The 20,665-nt window shown below is 28.7% G+C and overlaps 1 protein-coding gene across 1 annotated transcript in view; it reads left to right on the plus strand.

Annotated features, from left to right (window-relative positions):
• The window catches only part of LOC142317914 (fatty acid synthase-like), a 75,487-nt gene extending 56,387 nt beyond the window's left edge, over positions 1-19,100 (plus strand). The window contains exons 12-18 of the mRNA XM_075354453.1: positions 3,403-3,592; positions 8,024-8,070; positions 11,065-11,247; positions 12,655-12,858; positions 15,800-15,897; positions 17,011-17,152; positions 18,990-19,100. Coding sequence (XP_075210568.1) covers positions 3,403-3,592; positions 8,024-8,070; positions 11,065-11,247; positions 12,655-12,858; positions 15,800-15,897; positions 17,011-17,152; positions 18,990-19,100 — 975 coding nt within the window. The remainder of the gene's footprint in view (positions 1-3,402; positions 3,593-8,023; positions 8,071-11,064; positions 11,248-12,654; positions 12,859-15,799; positions 15,898-17,010; positions 17,153-18,989) is intronic.
• The last annotated feature ends 1,565 nt before the right edge of the window (positions 19,101-20,665 follow it).

Below are 20,665 nucleotides of genomic sequence, written 5' to 3' on the forward strand. Positions count from 1 at the left end.
TGCCATTAGATGGATTGGCTGGGAAGGTAATTTGTTTGATTAGCAAAATTTTCTACAAAATGAGGAAGTTTTCAGTCTCATTCATAAATATCTTTTATATAGATGTTCAAGTCTTATTCTATATAAAAAAAAAAATTAATTTCAATATTTCTTATATTTGGCTATGTTGAGGTAAACTCTTTGTAGTACCACTGTAAATTCTTATTTCCTAACTGTAGTGGAAGAATATTTAAGCAAAAAAATATTTTATTTATATACACAAGTTGAAGATTTTTTTGTTCCTTTTATCATCATTATTGCTTAGTATTTTATTGTTTCATACTATTAATAGTAATTGGATTATTGTACTACAATTATATATGGCCTGATATCATTCAGATGTTCAAAGAATTTTTTTTAAATTTCAGGAAAATTAGCAGAAAAACTTAGGAGGCAAAATAAGACTTATTATTATAGTTAAATTGTGTTATATGTAATTAGTTCACATACATTAAATTCATTTGTTTTAAAAAGTAATTTCTAATGTTAGTCAAAAACATTCTAAAATGTGATGTAAAATATGTAAAAATCTTTAAGAAGTGGAAATGTATTGGACATATCATGCTGTGTTTGTAAAAACAAATTTAATGGCACATGTGTTAATTTGAAATTAGAAGAAATAAAAGTTCTTGAAAAAAATAAGAAAAAATGAAATTTTGAATGTATGAAGATCAAAAGAATACAACTATCACCGGCAAAAGAAGATTGATATAAAATCACTAAAAGATATCAATTTACTAAACAATATGAGAAAAGATATAAGCTAAAAATTTCCATTCTCAGGTCAAAATGACCAAAAGCAGTTGATCCCGTCATCTCAACAAAAAAAAAAATAATAATAACAATTGGAACAACAATGAGGCAGCATTGTAGTACAGACATTGAAAATATATTTAGGAAATTAATCAACAAGAGAAATAACTTAGTATATGTTTGGAAAAAATAGCTCAGTCTTTCAAAATTCTCACTTTGAAAAACAAAAGCAAAGCGCTGCGGCAGAATGTCTCAGATTTGGTACAAGTTTCTAAGAAAAATTGCTTCATAATACATAATTATCATGTAGAACCTAATGAAGACATTGTCAATGTTGTTAAAAAAGTAAGACAGGGCTTGGATCATCTAATTACTGATCGGCAAATTGATTTCTGTCATCAACTTTCAGGAAGGGAAAATATGCCACCCATAATATTAGCTAAACTGATAAGAAAAATTGACAAAGATGAGCTTCTGAGAAAGTAGAGAATAAAATGAGATTTCTCATCATGGCATATGGGTCTCCTATGAATATATCAATCAACATTAATGAAAGCCTATCTATGGAAAGATGAAAAATTCTTGCAGCATGTAAGAAGATGAAAAAAGAAAAACAGTTTTAAATATTTATGGATATGTAATGGAAACATATTAATAAGGAAAAGAGAAAGTCACTCAGTCATTGTATTTAAATATCTTTTAGATTTAGATAATTTAGAGTAGGTGTACTAAACTTTTATTAGTATTTCTTTTGTGTTAATGTTAGTTTATAATCAGATGAAATGATAGAAAAAGATTTATGTTTAGTTTTACAAAATATTAGAAGTATTTATGAGAACAATTTATTGTTTCTACAAGAACTATTATTATTAGGAAAAATGTCTGAAATATTAAGTAACAGTACTGACTGAAATATGGAATTTTGAAGGATTATTTAAATATGAAATAGGTAATTATATAGGTATTATATAGGTAATTATTTCTATGACTGTAATTCTAGTTACAGAACAGAAGGGGCTATTGTGTATATTAAAAAAGGAATAGGCCTACATTGTACTGATTATTCTAAAAAAAATTTTAATTTGCATATTGTATATGAATTGAAATTGAGGAAAATAATTTTAAGTTTATCATAATTGCTTTCTAATAATTTAATTCTGTATCAAAAAATATCTATCTATGTGAATTAGAGAATAATTTTTAAGCTTGAAAATGAGAATGTAACATATGCCGGCGATAAAGAAATAAATAGCGTGATTGATGATGCAATCTATCAATATATATATAAATATTTACTTCTATTGCAAGTTTATGGTATTACTCTTGTAATGAACACTACTACAAGGCTTTATACAAGGCTTAAAGAATTTATCTACAGAGGTTATCTAAATTTTTATACAAGTTACACAATTTATATTACATTGCAGAAATTGTTTTATTGAATTTTCTTTTTTATTATTATTAAGAATAAAATATGTAATTGTATATAAAAATTAAAATAAATAAAAAAATAAATATTCTATGTTTCCAAAGAGCTTATTAGCAATCTCTTAATGTTATTTCTTTGCAATCTTTTTTTATTTTAATTAAAATCCAAGTTTTTGGAGTATGATTTATTGTGATTACTTTTTCCACTAGCACCATTTTTGGAGACCAATATAAATTTTTAATAAAAATATATAAAACAAATAAAATAATATCAATTTAAAAAAAATACAACAAAATCGACTGAAACGCTTCTTTAACCTTTAAACTTTTTTCTTAAACTTTTTCTTTTTTCTTAAAACTTTAAACTTTTTTAGACTTTGAAGTCTGTATCAAAGTAAAATTAAGTAAGGTGTGGGTTATTATTTAATCTGGTGCTGTCTTCTCCAAGACAAAATTTAAAGAACAGGAAATATAATGGTGAATTAAAAATATATTTATTGAAACATTTTGTTTTTCAAAGCTATTTAATATTTTTTAAAGTGTTTTATTCCTAATATCATGCATTTTTTATGATGATACTTGAACCTACTTGATACTTTTTAAACTTACTTGAACTTGAAAACTTTTTAAACTTGAAGCTTGCAGATGGGATATGTATGTAGTGGATGGAAATTTTGTACAAATCATTCTCAGAAAATAATTATTTCATTTCCATGAGTTTAATTCTCTTAGTTTGATCTGAGCTTCCTTCTATCAATTTTCTTATTTGGTTTTACAGAATTTATAACTTTCAAGTAAAAGTTGAATATGTTTATTTTTTGTGTTCTTCTATTGTTAGACAGTTGGTGGAGTTATTAGTGTTTGGCTTCTAGATCAGTTGCTCTTAAATTCAATCCCTAAATAAGGTCTGGTATTTATTTAACCTATCATCTTATCTTTCTTGGTAAAAGAGATGTAGATACATGTACGAATTTTATAACAAATAAAATAAACTGAAATACTTTTACTTTTTCAGAAAGAGATAAAGCAGTTATTTATTTTAGCCCATTTTTAAGATATGGGATATGGGATAAGGGATATGTAGTGGATGGAAATTTTGTAGTATATGAAAAATTTTAAGCCTGACCAGAATTTAAACCTGGAATATTTATTATATAATTATTTGTGATATCTGGATTACAGGTAGCATTGGTTGATCTTTTGTATTCAATTGGTATTAAACCTGATGGTATAATCGGCCATTCTGTTGGAGAATTTGGATGTGCTTATGCAGATGGTTGCTTTACTGCTGAACAAATGGTTTTAGCTTCATATGCTAGAGGTCAAGCATCTCTTGATACTAAGCTTATTCATGGAACTATGGCTGCTGTTGGTAACTAGACTTTATTACTGTAATTTTTAGCATTTTTTAACATCTTAGTCTATAAATTAATTTAATGTTAAAATAAACTAGTCTGTTAAAAGACAATAATATTGCATTGAATACAGCTTGCTTTTATTTGCCAGATCAGTTACAGTTATGTGCTACTATGTAAATGTATCTGAATTGATATGTTTTTTCCGTGTTCTGAATATGAATTCATTTAATCTGTCAATCTATGTTGTCCAAACCAGTTTACACTATGTCATCCATGATCAATTTTAACACTACTTTCTAGAAAAGAAAAGAATTTTATGAATTTAAATACATCTTGGAAAACTATCAACGAATTTCTGAGCAGTACTTAAAATTTTAAGCTTTTAATATTCTTTTAAAATTTAAGTTTTGCTAAGTGTTGACTTACCAAAGTTTGGAATCTTCATAAAATGTTAGCTGTATGTTAATAATTTTCAGAAAAAATAATAATATTTATAAATTAAAAGAGTAGTTGCTACAAAAACATATTTGGAAATTTTATTTAATTGATTAAAGTGATCAACAGGCTACTGTCATTAGCCTGGTGGAAATTGATAACATATGAAAAGATGCCATGCATGACTGGGATTCAAACCCAGGACCTTTGCAAGAAAAGCCAAGACATTACCTACTCAGCCACGGAGGTCGGCAGATTAGATTTTAAAATTTTCAAGACTGTATTTAAGTTCATGTTATGCACCACTTATGTTAGAAAAATGAATATAGATGTAATGTTTAGATAGAATAAATTTAAATTAAAAAAAAGATATAACATTAGTAAAACAAACATTTACAGCCTTCTTTCATGAATCAATATATTTATATTTTGTAAAAATCTGTAAAAGGTGTGCATTATCAAATAATTAATTAAATTATTGAATTTATTTCTAATAATCAGAGCAATTATAATCCAAGAAAAACAATAAAAATCAAACAGATTTAATTATATAATACATCTCCTTAAAAAACATCTCTACATCTCTTTAAGAAAATAAACATTTATATAATTTTAAAATACAAAAAAACAGAATAACTTAAACTTAGTTTTGTTTATAGAGAGAGGTGGCTAAATGAATGAATTTCCAGTGAAGTTTATTTCTCATAACTCAGCAACTTTACATTATATTTTTTTTCATAACTCCTACATATTTGCAAAGAACATTGTTTCCAGTACATAAGTTATGTATTATTGTCAGAGTAAAGAAAGATTCAGGAGATGTAGATAAAGAGAAAAAATACTGTTAACCTTTGCACTGAATGCCTAGAACATTATTTGATCGATAATAACTGCCTTTTGTCAGTATGTAACTGATAATAATTTTTTATTTTATTTTGCATCTCAATGTCTGAAAGTTTGTTTGTTATTGTATATTATTCATGATTTTAAAATAGAAGGAAAAAAGTATAAATAAAGTGGAAAAAAGACGTAATTTTATTGGGATTTACATGTAGTCAACCACATAAAATACAAGCTGTATCTGCAAACGTCTCTTCTAGTCAGGCTCCCAAAGAATTCGTTGATATCTCAAATATACTCTTAATTTAATCTTTCTGCTGGAAATTATGTACCATGTTAATATGAAACAAGAGATAAATATTAAAAAAACAAGACTGTCAAAAGAAAAATATTGCTCTTTAATATAGGATAATGTACAGGTGACAATTTTGTATAAACTATAATTTTTCTCAGATTTTTAAAAATTATTTAAACATACATATATATATATATATATATATATATATATATACACATACATATTTGTATAGCCTATGACACACCCGGTAATGTATGGATTCTAATGTGGGGTCATACATCTAAATTGGTTCAGCCGTTGAACTGTTACGGTGGAACAAATATACGAAAAGTATTACATACATTTGTACATACACACATACATACATATGTGTATACCCTAAATACATTACACACTCCTTTTGTTGGGTAGTCGTGTAATAAAGGACTGAACATTGTTATGCAGTATCTACTTAAATAAAATAATCGGTGGCCAATCAATTTTCTGACAGTTTTAATTTGTTTAAATATATTTTTCATGTTGCAGAAATAGCAGGCACTTAAGGTCTAATGATTAAGTTCTCACTAGGTCTTAACATTGATTAGAAAATTTTGTCAACAACGAAAATTTTTATATGCAGTCAGGGGGCTCTTTAATATAGGATAATTTCTATTCAGAGCTCTGTAATGTACAATTACTATTCAGTGCCCCCCCGACTGCATTAAATATTTTCTTGAAGGACAAAATTTTCTTATCGATGTAAGAAGTGGTGAGAACTTAATGATTAGACAACCTTAAATGCTGCTATTTCTACAACATGAAAAATATATTTAAAAAAATTAAAACTGTCTTAGCATTGATTGGTCACCAATTTATTATCTTATTTAACTGAATACTGCATAACAATGTTTAGTCCTTTATTTCCACACCTTGTTTTCAAACCAAACAACTAATAGTTAAACTTTCCGATTGTCTCACGCTACTCAGTGCTGTGTAGACCTGGCCCTTGCGAAGATGTGAGTGCTCAGATTTACGACAACTCTGTCTGGGGTATTCCTTGTAGTTTATGTACCATCACAGTCCTTTCTTTTTCCATTTAGCCTCCACAACTACCATAAGGTATTACTTCAGAGGATATGTATGAATGTAAATGAAGTGTACTCTTGTACAGTCTCAGGTCGATCATTGCTGAGATGTCTTATTAATTGAAACCAAACCATGAAAGAACACCGATATCCACAATCTAGTATTCAAATCCGTATAAAAGTCTGTCAAAGCCTTTACTAGGATTTGAATCTTAGAACTCTAGACTTTGAAATCAGGTGATTTGTGATGACGAGTTCACCACTAGACCAACTCAGTGGGTTACTGTCATGGCCCAGCACAATATTAGTGGCAGCATATGCCGTTTTCCTTTGCCCTCTCCCCTGAAGCATCAAATGGGCTTGATCATCAATTCATTGCCAACAGCATAACCTCTAATTGTACTTTCATCAAACTCTACAAATATCATTTGTGAGAGCTAATCGGGCTCAAGCTGATCTCGGCGTAGCACAGGACACTTGATTTCTCTGAGCTAATCAGTTAACTTTTTTGGTTCCATTGCAATTCTGTGTTATACTAGCAAACATCCAGTTTGAATTTTAAAAATTGGAAGATTGGTTGCAAAGATATAACAAAATTTCCGAATAATTGTGATCTGTAAGATCGAGAGTGTACCTGATACATGCAAAATTTCTTCAACCTTCTAACAAATATCCCGTTTGAATTTTTAAAATTGGACGATTGTTTGCAGAGATATTACAAGAGTACCCCATTGCACCTCCCAGAACAGCACTCCAGAGGCACCCCGTTTGTTACCAGTTCATGGTGATGATTCGTCTAGCCTCACACGAGGTGCTTGTTTCACCTCAACACTCTAGCATCACACGCAGTCTCCACGGGAAGCCTATTATTATTAAACAGAAATGTTTTAAATTTATTTAATATTATTTTATGTAAATTTAATTCCATTTTTTTTTGTAATTTTATTCATTCAATTGATTTGAGTCATTCACTTTAAACTTAGGTAACACGGTGAGAGGCTCCCAGTTCATTAATTCAATTCATTATGAAGGTTGTGCTTAATCGTCAAACCTCCACTAATACTCGTACATATATTTTTACATACATACTTATGTATAATATATATATATATATACATATTCATATAGCCTTCCAGAAACATAAGGATTCCAAAGTAGTGTCATACATCTAAATCGGTTTGCCCGTTGAACTGCTGCAGTGTAACAGACAAACATATACACACCTTTTTTTTCCTGTTTAGCCTCCGGGAATCACCGTCAGGTATTACTTCAGAGGTTGAATGAGGATGATATGTATGACTGTAAGTGAAGTGCAGTCGTGTACAGTCTCAGGCCGACCATTTTTGAAATGTGTGGTTATTGAAAACCAACCTCCAAAGAACACCGTTATACACCATCTAGTATTCAAATCCATATAAAAATAACTGCCTTTACTAGGATTTGAAGCTTAGAACTCTCAACTTCGAAATCAGCAGATTTGCATTCACCATTAGACCAATCTGGTGGGTTTACATATACCCAAAAACAATACACTCTTTTTTTGGTAGTCATGTAAAAAAAAAATATTTTCTTGCTTTCAATATCTTATTTAGATGAGAAATTATTAATTTTTTAAAAACAATACAAATAAATAGAAAACAGAGCATGTTCAGGTATGTTCACTGAACATTTTTTTTTATCAGTTTGAAAATATTATGAACCATTCTCCAAAGTTCAGCATGACAGTTTGTAAATACTCTGTATGCATAAGAAACTTATATAATTGTATTATATTACATCTGCACTAATGTAAAATTGTTATTTTACAGGTATTGGTTATAGGAACATCAAAGATAGGTTACCACCAGGAATTGAGGTAAATTTATTACATCATACATTAAATCTAACATATAAATAAATTTAGTTATGAGCCCAATCAGATATATCTTTACTGGTCTAGACAGGCAATAAAAAATGTGTTTATTTATTAAACAGATTGCCTTGAATCACATTGTTTTGAACGATCTTGTCTGTTTTCTGAGGTGGGTGGTCAATGATGAGTGACAAAGTGAATGGAATGCTACCATCAGCAATAAACTTCACCCAGTTAAGAACACTGTGTCACCATGGAGCTCCTCATGCAGAATTAACAATCGAAAGGAGGTTATTATTTGCCGTTTATGAATAGGGCACAATGGGCTCACTCATGGATATTTGATAAGTCAAACAGATGCACCCATTTGTGCTCATTGCAACTGCCAATTAATAGTGCATTACATTCTTGTGGACTGTGTCTGTTATGCGGCTTTGCGTCGCAAGTTAACATGCAAACTGTGCTAAGAGATAATGAAATGTTGTTATCTTATGTTTTCTGATTTCTTTGGGCTCTCCATTTGTATTCAAATATTTGATTTTACTGTAGTATGTTTCAACTATTTATGCCATTTGATGGTAATTTTATTATTTTAATCTGGATTAATAATGTAATATATCTTCGTCTTTTATTTAACTTTTAACATATGTTACTGACTTTTTCAAGTAAATTTTTAACATTTATTTATTTACAAAAAATATATTGCATCTGTGTGATGATAATGCAAAAGCGTTTTTCTCTACTACCTTTCTCTATTCTTTCTCTATTATATTCAATTCTCTATTACCTTTCCATCCCTCGTCTTCTTTTTTGTAAAGGTTGTCCAATACTACCTGTATTTCTGCTTGGATGTTTTCTACAATAACAAAACAATAGTTTTTCAGCTTTAATTTCATTTTGGGCAAAAGGCAAAGTCATAAAGGCTAGTTCAAAAGAAGACAAACTTCACTGCACTACTTAAATTAAATGACAAGAGCTGAGACAAATTTTACACTACATGATGCAAGTTTAAGTTTTTTTTTATGATTTTCAGCAGGACGTCTTCCATTCCATTGTTACTCAGTGACAATTGTTGTGGGAATGTTTTTGAACATTTTTTAAATCTATTTTTAGGTTTTTGGTGATGGTTGGCCACTCTATGCAATCATCATTTTAACTACTGGCCTTAAAATGGTGGCATGCCATTCATAAATCTAAGGATCATATCATAGAATTGTGTTGCCATTTCTTGGTGGCTAATGACCACATTTTTAAATGAGTAATACGTAAATAAGCTTATTTCTAACTTATCAGATTCTTAAGTCCTGTACACTTATAGCAGACCAAGGCCAACCAATAGTGATGTTGGCCAAACTGCTGGTGTTGGTTGGTTATTTGTGAACAAAGAATTTTATCAAATGGAAAAGGACCTCGCAAAGAATTCATTGGTCTTGATTCAAATTTGCTTTCCTGGCAGTAAATCCCACATTCATCAAAGGATAATTGTTGGCTGATGTAAACAAGTGTATACATTAGTGCAATATTGAGTTTCAATCCTGTAAATAGTTCCATCCATCTTCAGTAAATCCTTCTTAATACATTCTGTATTTTACTATTGTACTTACTTATTAATGTATTTATTTATCCTGGAGTGGAATAATGCAGATGTTTTAGTATTAGTTAAATTATAGAGAAAAACAACTGTTGTAAAATCCAGCATAGAATGTTTAAATTTAAAATGAAGAGAGATGAGATCTGGGGAATGATATTAATCAGTAGTTAGGCCCTGATTCACCTGAAGTGTAGAAGAAAATTGAGTCTTTTTAAATTTCTTTTACCATGGAAAACAGAAAGAAGAATGAAAAACAGGATCTGGGATTGATGAAGGTATACATTTTATTGCTTTTATTTGCTTTTACTAGATGATATTCTTGATGGAAAAATAAAATTAGAATCCAAGTAAAGATATAAATGTAAGGCTACACCACAGTATAATATGGGAACTACTACCTATAGTTTCAACACTTTATAGTTAATATCAATGAATCAGTTGTTGTCAGTGAGTTGGATGAGTATATACACCACTCCCAAAAGTAATCCACTGTTGACCAACATTTAATCTAACAGGGTTTCCTAAATTGGTTGGTGTTGGTTTGATACATGCGTACAGACCTGGTCTTTACAATACATTCCTAAATCATATTTTGGAATTATACAACAAAATAAACAACTTAATATTAATAAAAAAAAACATAGTGTGATTATTTAATTCAGATATTATACATAATAATAGTAGAAATAAAAAAGAAAAGATGCATAAAGAAAAATGTTGTAAAACTTCACAAAATAAAATATTAATGACTTTTAATATTAATTTTATTATGTAAATTGAGGAAATATGATTCAAACATATGAACTAAGTAACTTTTGAAATTAAAAAATCTCTGTCAGTATACTAGTTAATAAGAAAAATTATTATTTTTGTATAATACTTACTCAAGAACAAACCATGTTATAAAGTTAAACAAGTAGAACAGAGAACAATTATGTCCAAGAAGAAAGTAGCAGGATAGAATCAGGAATACATAGAAAGGAATGTTGCTACACGGATGACTAGTTGTCAACAAGATGAAAAATCTGCAATGTCTGCTGATGGTAGAAACTTACTAACTGTTGATTCTGGGATACAAAATTCATGATCTCAAAAGTTGTTGAGTAATGTCTGCTTTTCACAAAGAAGGATTAGCATTTAAATCAGTTAGGCTTGTCAATTAACCTTAAGTGATAAGATTCATCTCACTTCCATATAACAAAAAAAACGTAAGCATAACAGTAATTTTGCATCAGATTGAAATTGGTTAGCGAGTAATTAAATAAATATGCTTCTAGTTATAAATTTATTTATTAAAACCAAGAATTATTTCATCTTGATGGTGAATTGTCAGTCCAATATTCAAGTATATATTTTTGAATTTAGGTGTAATTATGTTATTTAGATGAAAATGCAATGTGTTACAGGTTGCTTGCCACAATTCATCTGAAAGTTGTACTATCTCAGGACCTACAAATGATGTTAAAACATTTGTTGATAAACTGTCTCAAGAAGGTATTTTTGCAAGATTGGTGAATTCGGGTAACATTGCATATCATTCACAGTATATTTCTCCTGCTGGACCGAAATTATTATCATATATGAAGAAGGTATATATAATTTACTTGTGTGTGTGTGTGTATATATATATATATATATATATATGTGTGTGTGTGTGTGTGTGTGTGTATGTGTGTATTTATAAGCGTTGCTTAGGTATTATTTCTCTTAATTTATTAGTTATTATTATTATTATGGTGAGAGTGGTCAGGACCAGATTAACCAATAGACAAATAAAACAAATGTCTAGGGCTTGTAATTCAGAGGGCCTGGCTTCAGTACAGGAAATAATAAATTTAAAAAAACATATTTTTATTTTACGTTTAATAATATAGAATATTATGTTAATTTTTAAATAATACAAATAAATATTATCATAACTGACAAAGTAATAAAATCGAATTACTGCCACTGATGAATCCAAGGAGACTTTTGGAGATTAACTTGGTGTATTTTTTAGAAGATAAAAAATAAATAATAACTTTAAAATTTAAAAAAATGCAAAAAACAGTAAAAAATTAAAAAATTTTTTTTTCTTTTTAGAATCAAGTAAAAATTCTTTCCACTTGAAATGTCTTTTTTTCTGATGCCGAAAATGGAATTTCCCAACTACCCTTCAATTTTTGATTGAAGTTGCCTGCAAATTATATAAATGGGGTCCCAGATTAAATTTTTTTTCTAAGGCCTGGCAGTAGCTTAATCTAGTACTGTGTGTGGTACTGTCTATGCCTTTCATCCAGAGATTCCTGGTTTGAGCTCATCAGGCAATGACATTTTTCACATGCAAGAAAATTCATTATCATCCATCATAGTAACTGTTATTGGTTGCTAACCTGTTCTTACTATTGTGTAAATAAATAGATAAAATGCATTTAGATAAACTTGAAAAATCGTTTTATGTAATCATTATCAGTAAGGTCATTGCTGTCTTCCAGCCATTTTTACTGAAAGAAGTGCATTTTTAGAAATGCAATAAATTTATACACACAGGAAAATAATAATTTGATTGACCATCTGAAAGTATATGAAAATGGAGAGTAATGTAAATTTGAACGATAATGAATATTTTAAAGTTAGTTTTAAAATATGAACTCTTGCAACAACTAACTGAAACAAATTTTATATTAGTGTTTTTAATAACTTTCAAATATTTTTAGTCATCTTTGCGATGATTTTCAGTGGCAGGTGCTATTGCTCTCACATTTTATCGACTGATATTTCTGAAGGCTTCTTTGAATTAGGCAGACATGTATAATAGAAAGTGTCAAAAAATTTGGTGCTATATTCAAACTATATCTGTTCATTTAGTATGTTGTGTGTCTGTGAAATTGCATGATTTACGTTTTTGTGATAAATAGTATTGTTATATATATATATATATATATATATATATATATATATATATATATATATATATGTAAATAATTATATATATGTATATTTCTTATTCAATTCAGGTTGTTCCAGAATCAAAACCACGAAGCCCTCGATGGATTAGTAGTTCTGTTCCTTATAATGAATGGAACAAGCCAATGGCACAGTACAGTTCACCTGAATATCATACTAATAACCTTTTATCACCCGTACTTTTTGAAGAAGCTTGCAAGCACATACCCATAGATGCTATCTGTATAGAAATAGCTCCACATGGATTGTTGCAGGTGTGTATCAAAAATTAAATTTTTAATCGAATCTTTATACTTAATTTTAATTAATAGTAGTTTAATTATTTATTTAAATTAGTTTACCCTGAATTCTTGACTTTTAATGAATTTTTAAAACTGTAAAGCTGTAGCGTGGAGTAATGGAGCGTGATTTACTACAAGGACACCTCAAGTTAAAAGATCAGTCTTAAATATTTTATTTACTGTTTAATTTGTTTTGCTGCTGCTTTGTTAAAGAGATTTGCAACTGTGCAGTATATGATGTTTTGAGTTTGATGTGTAGTTGAATTGACTATTAATAGTTTTCCTTTGACTAATAAACTAAATGGTAAGGTCTTATAGCCTTTTTTTTTTTGTCTGAACTCACATGTATGTGTATGCAAGTATGTGTGTGTATAGTATGACACCTTAACTCTAGAAAAGGTAAATTTTTTAGATCTGTGTTATAGGGTTTCTTCAACTATATTATGCATGTAGAATAGTTATAAAATATTTAAAAATATAATTTTGCTGAAATAGTCACAAAACAGTAAGATTTTAAAAATTATTAAAGAACCATCTGTGATAGAATTCTCTCAGGTGATCATTTTATTAAACTGTGATTCAACTAAGTTAATTATGTTTACACATCTGTCTAAGAAGTAAATAATTATTATAAAAATAGATGAAGATATAAACCTCTTCTGATTTCTGATGGATGGCTTGCTGAGAAATAGCTAACAGGGATTTCATAAACACTAATTTATACTTCAATGTTTTCTATAATGGTTATTCTAAAACTATTGTTCTTCATTCATGCGACTAAACCTGTAGTTTGCTACATTCCTAGATCAATAAGGTAGAATATTTTGCCAACTAGAACATAACTTTATGGGAGTCAGTAATAATGATATTGAGAAGCCGATATAAAAATATAAATAATTTGACCTAACCTTCAACTGCCAAATCTGCACATAAACGCTAATGCTAACCTTCTGTTCTACTCCAGTAAATAAAATATTCTATTAGAGATTTTATTAAAAATGCCACTGTTTTTTATTTACTAGTATTATTCAAATGAATGAATCAACAATAATCCAAAAATCAACAAAAATCAATATTCATTTCTTCATCATATAAATGAATATGGTGTGTCATAATGTAGAACCCCCCACATACTCACACACACACACACACTCTCTCTCTCTCTCTCTTCTTTCTCTATCTCTCTCTCACTCTCTCTCTCTCTCATGTGTGGTCATCAGCAAAAGTATTACTAACATTCTCTAATAACACTGTTTTTTTTTTTTTTATTTTTTTTTTCAAAAACCAAAAGTGAGTTAGGAGATTTAATGTATAGCATAAGTTTAGGAGTGAAATTTTGTAAGACTAACACAGAGGTTATTACTGCAACAGTAATGAAGAATAAGGTATAGAATAGGCCCTACAACTGATTAAGAGGAACACCTCTTTTTATAAACAATCTATTAGATTGGTTAGACAGTATTGTGTACTGCTCCATTTTTAGTTGTTTTGATCTGTACGTCTTATGTTTTCCCCTTAAGCTAGTTCCCTAAACTAGTCTGCAGCTTTCTCCTTTATCCCAATTTTTTTTAATTTGGCAAGGAGGTTGTCGTGGTTAATGCTGTAAAAGGCCTTACTATAGTCTAAAAATAATGCAGTTGATGTTTCTCCCGCTTCACAAGCCTGAATAAGGTTTCTGCTAAACTTATGATAAAAGTTCCTGTTGAACATCCTGCCATAAAACCGTATTGTTCTTGAGGAAAAAAACTGTTTTTTTTTTAGTAGTCTAGCAGTCTGTTTAAAACAACTTTTTCAATGACTTTAAAAAAGGGGTAGGAGAGATATTAACTGGTAATTTTCTTGTTTTGTTCTTTCTGCCTGTTTGTATTTAAGGTACACTATAGCATATTTAATTTTGGAAGGCACTGTTCCTTGTGAGAGTGAAAGGTTTATAATGTAAGTTAGTGGGTGTAGAATTTCTTCCATAGAGTAAGTAGGCTCAATGAAATGTTATCAAAACCAGTTGATGTTTTTAGGTTTAAAGTTTTTAATGATTTTTGATACCTCCTCTGAAGCAGCTGGCCATAGTACTAAATTATTTTGTAGAATATAGTAAGGCGGTTAATGGTTGGTTTGTTATTTTTATCATATAGTTCCAAGGTATTGTATTGGCTTTATTTACAAAGTAGTTGTTGAATTGTTCAGCAATTAAAAAGGGTTTTTGCAATTGTTCCATTCAACTCCAGATGAAAAGAATGTTCTTTGGCAATATCATGATTTCATTATTAGTTTATAACTCTCTACAATGCTTTGGTCTTATTTATGATTTCGGTTGCTCTTTCTTTCTTGTACTTTTTAACTGGAGATCATATTTTTTTTCTTTTGAGGGATGCTTCTGCTTTGTTTTTATGTAATTCACCAAAAATATACTTTTCTTGAATCACACAAAATTTTCTTTCTTCACTTTTATTTCACAATCAAAATGAAGAAAGATTTTACTTTTAATAGGGCATGCATTATATAGGTTATTTGTGAAGCTTTTTAAGAAGATATTGTAAACATTTTCCACAGAAGACAAGCTTTAAACATTATTCCAGGATTATCTCTTGAAGAGATATTGTATTTTCTTTGCTCAATTTTAGTCCTGATAGTAGTATTCCTTCCAGTATCTAAGGAGTGGGTCTGTCCTGTGTGGTCTGAGATGTAAGTTAAAATTACTTCAGTTAACTATTCACCTACAGAATGATTGGTGTGGATCATATCTATGAAAATTCTGCTACGTGGAGTGATTTGTGTGGGCGGTAGGTCAAGCCTGGTGGGGTACAAAGCTACAAATTAATGCTAAAAAAAAAAAAAATCATATTTTTCATAATGGATTGCTATTATAATGATGTATAGCATAATTTATTTTCAAATATACATATTTTTTTTACAGGCAATTATTCGAAGATCATTAAAAAATTGCATTCACATTCCATTAACATTAAGAAACTCAACTTGTTCGATTACTTATCTTTTATCTGCAATTGGCAAGTAAGAATTTTATTTATTTCAGATATTTAGTATTAAATATTTGCAGGTATAATTTTTATTTCATTTGATTCATTACTGGAAGTCTCCAGTTATCTAGTTCAACCTTTTTGGTTTCCAGCGGAAAGGAGCTTTATCCCTTGTTTTTGTAACAAGTATATTTATAACTTGTTACATCCATGGCTTGCTAAGCTAGGACAATCATCCAATGTTGTGGATAGAACCCAGCAACAGAATGAGAGCTGGGAACGGTACTGGGAAGAGGCATTTAATATTAAAATTAATTGATTCAGCTGGGCCTCCAATTATCAACTTCCAGTATGGGAAAGCAGTTTCCACTGAATTGCTTGTAAATTACCCTATTAAATATATTTTGTGTTGTCATCAAATGTGTGTGTGTATAATTTTAAAAATATTTTATATTAAGAATATTGAACATTTCCATTGTTTTAATTTACTTTTCCAACTACCAAGTAGTTGCAATTGTAATGATTACGTTAGAATTATGAATTCTCCTTTGGAGAATTGTTAAGGCTTAACAATATTTAAAGGCTCACTTAACTATACAGCAAAAAACAGTAAGTATGTTTATAATAAGTTGGAATATAAACAAATCTTTGTTCATTTCTATATTCTATCTAGTGCCCAATTATTTTTTTTCATACATATGACTTATGCAGTTCCATAAATCACCACCTTTTATTGATAAAATCAGGGAATGCCTCCTCATAAGTAAGAGCATAAGAAATAAAAATATAACACGAGAACAAGTACATGATCAGATTGAAATGTACTTCAGAGGAATCTTGTTTCAAAAGAATTATTGATAACCCTTGTACAGACAGTACCTCTTGATAAAGATTTCAGTTAGAATTAATGAGAAAATTTGGAACTTTTTTCTTCGTTGCATTGTATTTTAAGTTAAAAGAACAAAGGGGAAAGAAACTTTGAATTGATGAAAAATTCAAATAATCAGTATTTGAATTAACAGTGTTCTGCTGTTATAAATTAATTTTAAAATATTTAAATATATGTTATATCATCCTTAATATCAAACTTAATCCATGTGACAATTTTCAATTGACATTTTGTAATATTTAATCGATTATGTTGCAGACTATATTTAAATAATCTACATCCTGATGTAAATGCAATATTTCCTAAAGTAGAATATCCTGTGTCACGTGAAACACCTTCTCTTGCCAGCCTTGTTACATGGGACCATTCAGAAAATTGGACTTATGGAGAAAAATACAGAGTAAAGAAAAATTATTTTAAAATATTAAAATAAGAAACCTTTTCTGATATTTTATTACCCTTAAAATAAGGAGTGAAACAAAAAAAAACAAAACAGTGATTCACTAATACATTTCTTCACTAATCCTTATCCAGTTCCTTCAGTGTAATGTCATTCTGAAGATAAAGTATGGATTTATGATTTGTTAGAGTAGTTTTAAAGTATTTTATTGCTAAGCACTATATCTTAAATTTTTATGCAGTTTTCCTAAAAATTTATTTTTTAAGTAATTTCATGATTTTTTTAAGATTTAGTGAAAAGAAACTCTAAAAAGCTATAAAATCACAGTTCATAAAATTTTGAGTATTTAAAAAAAAATTGATGACTATAATAAAAGCAAAGATATCTCTTCATTCTAGGGACAAAAATATGAAAAAAATAATTAAAAAAAAAAAAGTAAAATAAGAGTGCAATACTATTTACAAGAATAATTAAAACTTGTGCAACACAGGTTTTATACCTTTTTCATCTTTCTTATTTTCTTTTTCTTCAAACTCTTCAGACTTAATACTTTTCTCTGCTCCTGATATGATTTACTTTGAACAGCAATGATTTTCATTTTTCTTCTGTTGTCTCTTCTTCTCCTAAGAATAACTGAGGAACATCCAGGACAGAAACCAGGTGCTGCATCTATCGTATTTAAAGTTGATACACTGCCAAAAACACACTCCCCAATACCCTCTGCTACAGTTGCTTCAACTATTTTTTTTTTTATGCACTCCACAATTTATGACATTACCTCCATATTCAGCTATGCAAACTTTCATTTGCACTTTGTGTTCTTCTCTGACACTTCTTATAAGTAATTTACTTTCACTTAGTCTCTGATAAATTGATGTAATGTAATTTTTTTTGTACAGATAATCTAGTTTAGAAACATAACTTTTAATGGGTACTGTTTTTATTTTCGGAAAGTAACATTTTAATATGAACTTATAATAAAATTTTAAACTCCACATAATTTTTGCTCTTCAATAATCTCAATAATCACCACTCATCAGTTACATCTCCTTATGAATGTATTCTCTTACCCGAGGCATCCAACTGAAATATTATTTGTTTACAGAATTAATAAAGCTAGATGATTTCAAGGTCCTGCTTTGTTCAAAGTGTTTCACTGCTTTCTGAATGCATCTTCAAGAATATTTTTAAAATGTTGAATTACAAAATTATATACAACTAGCCAAACAAAATTTAATAAAAATGTTTTCAATCACCCTAGAAACTGTTTTCAGTGATTGGATCTTATTGTGGTTTCCTCTTATGTTATTGTTAGGAATTTTTTTCAGACACATTTAGATTGCGGTTAAAAAGTATGTTGAATTTGAATTATATCTGTTCTTTTAGAATATAAATTTTGTCTGTATATTTTTTAATATTTGTGTGTATTCAATTGTGGTCCTTTTATGAGTAAAAAATTAATGTTTTAAAAGTTGGTGGAAATATATTTTGCTACTATGAGTTGGTTGACTTTGTTGCTATGGTATGCTTTAAAGTGTTCATTGTATCTTTGAAATTCTTAGACAACATAATTTGTCAAATTAAGGACATTGATACAGATGGAGAGGTTCAAGTTTTATATTTCAAGGGCATTGTATTTCTTTGATGATTATGTTATGTGTTACAGTTAGTTGTATTTTATTTATTTTACACATTATATCCATATGCATAAAATAATAAATTTGTGGGATATTTTCTCTATTGATGTTTTTGTTGGTAAATGCTTATTTATGTTTGTTAACATATTGTATTTTTTCCTTTTTGTATCTTTGTTTTTATTTTAATCCATTTTTTATAGAATATCAAATATGGGAATACTGTTTATTTATTAGTGGATGCTAGATCATTTATAATGTTTAGTTCTATTGTACACTCTTCATATGACATGGGTGTGCTGGGAAATCTGTAGATAATGCTTCTAAAAGCAAGTAATTTATGAAAGTGAGTGACTGATAATGGATTTCTGTGTAATTTGAAAGTGTGTTTTGTCAGGTTTTTTTGTGTGTTTTAAGGTCAAGAAAATTTATTTCTTTATTGTGTTTAGATTTAGCTGTAAATTTAATTTTTTATGTGTTGTATTTATGCATGTTAATAACAATTACTTTATCTTGGTGCTATAAAATGATCATTAACATATCATATCAACGACTGTATATTATTTTGTAAGCATGTCAGTAAATATGTGTGTTTACTCTGTAAATTGCAGAAAACATTTTTTGGGGCACTGGAACTAGGAGACCCCCACAGGAAGGCCATCAGTTGTGCATAATATTTGTTTTAGATTATAAAGCAATAATTTTTACTATGACTATGTTTAGTATGATAAATATTTAACATTATAAGTTTACTTATTTAAAAAAATATATATACTTATTCATTATTTCTTCATACATTTCATTATGCCTAAATGTATTGAGATGTGATCTTTTTTTAAGTATGAATATCCCATCTTAACACACTTAGACATTCTGAATATACACACCCAAATATTGTAATAATGATAAACTAAATGAATAGATATAAATAAAATCCAAGATACTTTTCAACCAGATTCTTAAAAAGGGTCTGCCTAATTTAAATAACTGTTAGCAATAAATATGCTGCCAGGAAGAGAAGAATAGCAAACAAGTCACTGAAGACATTTACAAGAATGATTGAAAATGTTATAATGTAAATTTTTAAAATGTTACATTAATTACATTCTGTTTAGTTTGTCATTTAATAAGTTTATAGTTATAAATAATTTTCACTGCTGACTCTCATAACAAAAAAAGTTTGTTTCATTAACATATTTAAAGGAACTGGAATTTGTGTCTAATGATGGTTATTAATCTTTTTCTTTTTAATATTGTTTTAATTTTTGGAAACAAGAATGTGATATGTCCTGTTCAAATGGGAGGTCAAATACAATCTGTGTTGATTGGGAGACAACTGTTATGATCATGGGGACCAAGAACTGTAACAATGAGAACAGTTTGAACCTGTATATTATTGTTGTCAGTTGTGCAGCCAGTTGTTTTTTCTCTCAGCCATTTCTTCCTTATGTTAAAATGCAACTATTTAAAAGTATTCATATAGAAGTTTTAATTAACTGTTTAACAATGGCATCTTCATAAGAAGTTCATTCATGGTGAGTATAAACTTAATATTGCTCACTGATTAGATTTGGAGAAGGTCTACTCTAATGTAAAAGAAAAATACAGATTGCCACCACTTTATCAATTATGGAGGCTTTCCTTATAAATTTCGTTTTGAATTTTTGTAGATTTATAAATAAAAAAAGAAATGTAAAATTTACAATATAAAATGAATATTAAAAATTAACTTAAGAAAAGTATTTAATTTCATTAGATGATGTAAAAGTACAGTGTGTATATTAGTTCCATTATTTTAACAGTTGTAAGTGATCTGATAGAAGTTACCAGTCATTGCCAGTAATGGTGTGGCCATTCTCAACTAAACTTGCTAGGATAA

This window comes from Lycorma delicatula, chromosome 1 (genome assembly GCF_047948215.1).
Source record: "Lycorma delicatula isolate Av1 chromosome 1, ASM4794821v1, whole genome shotgun sequence".
Classification (NCBI taxonomy): Eukaryota; Metazoa; Arthropoda; class Insecta; order Hemiptera; family Fulgoridae; genus Lycorma; species Lycorma delicatula.